The following is a 6000-nucleotide window of genomic DNA, read 5'->3' on the forward strand; positions in this document are numbered from 1 at the left end:
TGTCACGAGTAAAATGATCTGCAACCCAACTCCCATTTCGACCGCTGTTCCGAGATAATGCTAAAAATAACTGATATACATCTAGCACATATGTTTAAAAAAACCTGCAGGTTTATCAACAACAAAAAATCAAATGCAAACATATCTTGGAAATTTTATTTGTTTATGAAAATTATTTCAAAAGTTAGCTGGATTGGAAATTTTGACTTAAGCCTATTCTCAGTTTATGGTCTTGAGTCCTGATGTGGCAGCATCCCTATCTTGGCAAGGGCGAGAGTGACCAATACTTGGATGGGTGATCGCTACACGTTATAAAATGGCGGCAGCGGTGGTATTCTGGTGTTTGGTGGGAGACCTGCTTCCAGGTCGAGTGTCTTCAGAGCTTTGGGGCTTCGTGTCCATGTCCAGAATTGGTTTGTCCGGGGACGATGGTGGTTGTCGTCGTGAACGGCGGATTGTTGCTGAAGAGGTGCCAAACATTCGGAGAAAACTCACGCTAAGCTTCGGTACGAATCTTCCCTGAGCGGGGCGGGAGGGGGGGGTGTAACGGACAGTATATAGCGAACTTATACTGTCTTGTTAGAGATCTAGCTTTTCTAGCGATGTGGTAGAGGTCCTATCTTGATCACACAAGATAAGCAACGGCGAGCGTGAACAGCCCTTTCATGAGTGTCCGTTACACAGTTCATCAGAAATTAATCACAAATGTTCCTTGACATAACGACGTTTGGACCAGGTCTCTCATGGTCATTTTGGAAAGGACATATAAAAGTGCCTTATTTCGACAGTTTTTGAACAGGTATTGATCATATATTACACAAATTGGCTTTCAGACAAAGATCATCGAGATCATTTTATAAAGATCAAGACCACTCGGAACATATACCATATGAGTATATGAGAAAAAAACCTTCATTTCAACAATATTTCAACAATTACTGATCATTGTGCAAGTCATTCGTCATATGAAGTAGTTCAACGGTTACATGGAGTTTGGGGGGTAGCCATCAGTTTTACGGATATTCTTGTTTTCCAACCTGATTGGTTTTTTTTTAAAAATGTAATCTGTTAAAGTATATAGTTCAAGATTACAATATACCGCAGTCTGAAATAGTTTACAATTCTCTGAGAAATCATGACATAACAATTGTAATACCACCTAATTCAAATGACCTTTCTCTCCGTGATTCATGATAAGATTGAGATAGCATATTAGTCCGGTGAATGGATAGTTGAAATTAAAGAAAAATTTACTTTGTACACTACTTTAAATCAAATCAATAAATAAAAGAATATTCCCCATAAATGCAAATATTAAGGTTTTTCACACATGGGGAAATATCCATGGGTGGAGCGGTGACTTCTCGATCGCATACCGGTACATAATAATTAATGACATCATATATTATTGTGTAGTCTATCTATGTAAAGTGACCGAAATAGCTGAATAGAGCTGAGACTCTCACCACCTTCCCTCATATGTAAAAGAAATGCTTTTTTCGTGAAAAGGACGAAGGAAAAGCGAGAAGAAAACACAACAAAAAGCTCTCTCCACATAGTCAGGTAATGTTTATTCTGGTGTCACGTGTACTTATATATTTACATGCACTAGCCTGAATCACAAATAGGGATGAACACCTGCTTCATAATTTGAGAAGTCCACATTGTCATTTCATCATCTTTAATTTCTTTTCAATAAAGTTTCATGAGTGGTCACTAAAAACTTTTTTTAAATTTTTACTTTTGATTATCTCTATAAATCTAATGGAAAGTACAAATAAAAAGAATGTTTTGGACCAAGTCGTTAGATTTGTAAAAGTGACCCCAGATGCCCATCAATAAATGGTGTTTTTTTTTTTGGAAAGATTGGGAGTATTTTTCGATATGTTGTTTAAAATACAACTACATATATATACATGTAATAGTTGAGGTTACAAAGACTGTTTATAGAGCAACATGAACATCCATACTGAGTCTCCCCAGATGAGTGATATTTCAAGTAATGTCATAATCGATTTTTTCCAATCTATTGAAAGCTGTTTTTGGTTTTACATATTCGATCTTTGCTTTGTTTTGATCCACTCCGAGAAAACAATGCGGCTGAAGCACAAACATCAATAGAGAAAAGAGTCTTTATTTCTTCCAAAGTTTGGTATTGATTTCGAAAAAAGAAAGAATTCTGAGAACCAAACTTAGAATCGTAATGGAAAATGAACACCGTTGGTTAACGATACCCGTGCGTTGTTCAAATGAAATGGGTTTATATAAAAGTACAAATCATAAGTGGGCTAGATAGCTTAATTTTATTCAAAGTTTAAATGCATGGATATTATCTTCCCAATTTCAAATTGTAAAAACATTACTAATCTCATTGGACAGAAAATCTGCAATATAAATATACTGCATTTAAAAGTTCCTTTCAATTTCACACGCACTTCTTTAGACTTCCAAGTACATCAAATTTGTCAATCTCGTTATTTCTAACGAGTCTTTGTACAACAGTTCTTAGGGTTTTTTTTATATAAGCGAAATGCACACATGCTATCACATTCAATAAATTCACAATTTCACATAGATTTCATCCTCACCATCTCTTTTTAAAAATCACAACCATTCACTCTATCACAAAGTTAGAATCACTTTAAGCCAGCTGTATGCAAAATTGGTCAGTTATTCCTTGTAAACAGCAAAAACTGTAACTGTGCAGTACAAATGTTTGCTGTTAAACGAATAGGTAGCAAAATCGTCCGATTTGTCATCCCATGAACAGCGACTGGTTGCCATGATTCCGGGTCCTTTGTTTTCTCCCAAAGTTACGTTACAGACCAATTTGTACCTCTCATAATTCAAAGTCTTTACTTTTTCTTTAATTTGATTACACAAAATTTTTGTCAGATTTGGAGACCATCTCTTGCTGTAAATCATTTTATCCAACTTTTCATCCACGAGTTTCTTGACCACTTCATGCACGTGTTGTTGATTAAACTTCCGTTTTGGTACCATTCGATATGTCGGCTCATATTCCTTGGGTGGAACGGTTACCGTCGAGGAAGTTCTTTCCCGTTTGGAAAACCTCTTGAAGAATTTTTTGGTGGCCAACATTCCGGTCAGCGAATGACCCATCTGTTGAGCCGCCTTGGCGCCTGTCATTGGTTTTTTAGGCATTGGTGCTATACTATTTCTTCGCTGTTGGCTAACACTTCCCTTCCGTTCCGCGACACTCATTTTGCGGTCACCAGAATGGGCGGGCTTTCTCTCGAAATCCGCTGTCTTCTTTTCGAGCTCTTGCTCAGTGCTAGCTTTCATTTTCGCCAACATGTTTACTTAGTGTATTTTTGGGTCGGGCCTTCAGGCAGTCACTAAGGATTATCTATCGATTCTAAAAGGGAAAAAATGTAAATCGTATTATGAACAACTAGAAAACAATGTCTTCGGTTTTGTAAAAGTGAGAAATTAGTTTTTCATTCAAATATCAATATAGAGTAAAAACTATACAATGAATGCCCCATAAACCAATCTTAAAAAGTAAACATTAGGTTAAGTATTGAAAAAAAATACAGAGACCCATTGATTAGATTTTAATAACGATTTTGTATCTGTTAAATAGCTAGAAAACACTGTAACAAGAAACATTTATCCACTGGCTGAGTCGGAAGATCAATAGATTTCAAATTATAATCGTTTTAAAAGGCATTCTAAGGTAAATTGATAAAATTATGCAATCTTCGATACAGGAAATTTTGTCAGTCAAATTGCAGCATTTGGAAAATCAACAGATAACTGATTTCCTGAGGAAGATATCCCAGAAACCCATGTGGAAATCATGTCCAGCAAAACTGTAATGTTTAAATGTACCGACCACAAAACAATGCGACATTGGGTATTGTTCATTAAAAGGCGGAATAAAAGATTCCCCGATAACCAATATCCTGGCCTATTTCAAAGTTGCTAAATCTATATATATTAATTTCAGATCTTTTTTAAAGTTATGTTGTATTGTACCACTAATTTAAAGTTCATCGCTCGAGAAATTTTCTGCATTCGCAACATGTTGCTAAGTGCTTCTATCGTTAATGACGGAAGGATAGCACCTCGATGAGGCAATGACTATCTAACAAAGAATATGGAAAGCAACTGTAATGAATATATATCTACTGTAGAGAGCTCACCTAACAATACATCGATACCAATCAATGGTGGTTAAGGCAGCTACTGACACGGCGCAATATTGTCTCAAGACTCAGCGAATTCGTTTACATAACTCCTGATCGAGTACCTTTATAAAATCCGACAAACCCCCCCTCACATCATCATCCTATCCAATTTTTGTATGTAAAATTGTGGGTTTTCGTATCAGATATATATTGATTACATGTTGGAGAGAATGAACTTGATGCGTTTACTAGAATTTTTCTAACAATTATTTTCTTTTTATATAGACGAACAGTTTCCTGAATTTGATAAATAAATCATGCAAAATACTTCAATAAGATTAACGAATTGTTTTACGTGAATGAACGGTCATTGTTACATTGCGTGAAAAGTGTGATTGAAAAAATAGTACAATGTAATTTCCGAAAGGACGCCCAAATAAACAAAACAGATGGTTGCCCATTTGTCTCTATTGTTTTCGATTATAGAACAGTTACAATAAATTATTTATACATAACTGATACACGAGATCTCAAATCCATCTTACCTTATAAAAAGTCCAATCAATTCAGATGTGAGAGCCCATTTTATGTTACTGGGGATGTCTAATATTGATGTCTCTGTAGAAATGAACAAGTCACGTGATTTATTACTAGTTATTATCATTTAATCTAAACCTCGGCTAATTACGTGGTATCGTGTATGAGATTACAAAGTTAACTTTTGAGTTAAAGGCCCGTCTCTGACCTACAAATGGTACAAACTCCAATTTGTTTCAACAGATCACAAGCGCGGTCCACTATGCAATGCGAACTAAATGTAACATGCATGTATCAATTTTTACCTTTCATGTATTTTGAAAGATCCGAGTAAACTAATTTAAAGCAAAACTATTGAAAAGAGGAACACTGAATTGCCTTTTAGAACGGCTAGTAGAGCGCTTCCTTCGTAAGCGGTGCGTGTGCATGGATTCGCGCCCAGACTTTATTCCTTTTGCCAAGCACTTGCCATTACATGTAAAAGTCACAGGTTTTTGGATAAACTTTAGGAACATTGTTCTGAGTCCATATAGTAGGTAAAATAGATATACACGTTTGTAGCTCTCTTCCTGTAGTAATGGCGTCTCGATAAGGTGAAACATCCTCGCTGTGAGGTTTAGGCACAGTCGTTTATGGAAGAATATCACATCCAATGTTATGTAGTATTCAATGCAATAAGTAAAACGCTCCTCAAGATGGATCACTACATCAAAGTTTATTTAGTGGCTCGTCAAGCATCTCATATGATGTATGATTTCACCATCGAAAGAGTGATACAGACTCATTTATTTCATGAAAGGCGAAGATAACGAACAGTGATCAATCTCAAAACTCCTATAAACGATACAAAATAGAGAGTTGGGCAAACATGGACCCCTGAATATACTAGAGGTGGGATCAGATGCCTAGGAGGAGTAAGCATCCCTTGTCGACCGGTCAAACCTGTGGTGTGTCCTATATCTTGATCAGGTAAACGATGTTATCCGTTGTCAAAATCAGTGTGCCAAGAACGGCCTAACAATCGGCATGAAACACGTCAGACATTACATTATTTATTTTTGTGGGTGAGTTTTTCTGGAAAAATAAACTAATGTGTTTCCTTTGCAAATAAGAAATTGTATAGTCCAAACGCAGTGATTCGATGCATGGTATGAATATATAATAAAACATACCAAAAGACTCATATAGACGTTCCAACCTTTTAGATAAAGATATTCATGAAAATTATAAACGTTATTTTTTGATATTTTTTTTAAATCTACAAAAATATTTTAATTCCTCGGGGATTAAACGGAGCATGAAAATCTTG

General features: G+C 35.8%; 1 protein-coding gene across 1 annotated transcript; it reads right to left on the bottom strand.

The window, feature by feature from the left end:
• Positions 1-2284: 2284 nt before the first annotated feature.
• Positions 2285-4856, bottom strand: LOC125669564 (dynein light chain Tctex-type protein 2B-like). Its single transcript, XM_048904167.2, has 2 exons — positions 4700-4856; positions 2285-3379 (listed from the first exon to the last, which is right to left on the bottom strand). Exon 2 carries the CDS (start codon positions 3316-3318, stop codon positions 2671-2673), a length of 648 nt encoding a protein of 215 aa, XP_048760124.1. The 5' UTR covers positions 3319-3379; positions 4700-4856; the 3' UTR covers positions 2285-2670.
• Positions 4857-6000: the final 1144 nt, after the last annotated feature.

The sequence above is a fragment of the Ostrea edulis genome, chromosome 4 (genome assembly GCF_947568905.1).
Source record: "Ostrea edulis chromosome 4, xbOstEdul1.1, whole genome shotgun sequence".
Classification (NCBI taxonomy): domain Eukaryota; kingdom Metazoa; phylum Mollusca; class Bivalvia; order Ostreida; family Ostreidae; genus Ostrea; species Ostrea edulis.

Excerpts from the sequence above, each read along its gene's own strand:
- LOC125669564 (XM_048904167.2), bottom strand. The coding sequence starts at position 3,318 with ATGTTGGCGAAAATGAAAGCTAGCACTGAGCAAGAGCTCGAAAAGAAG.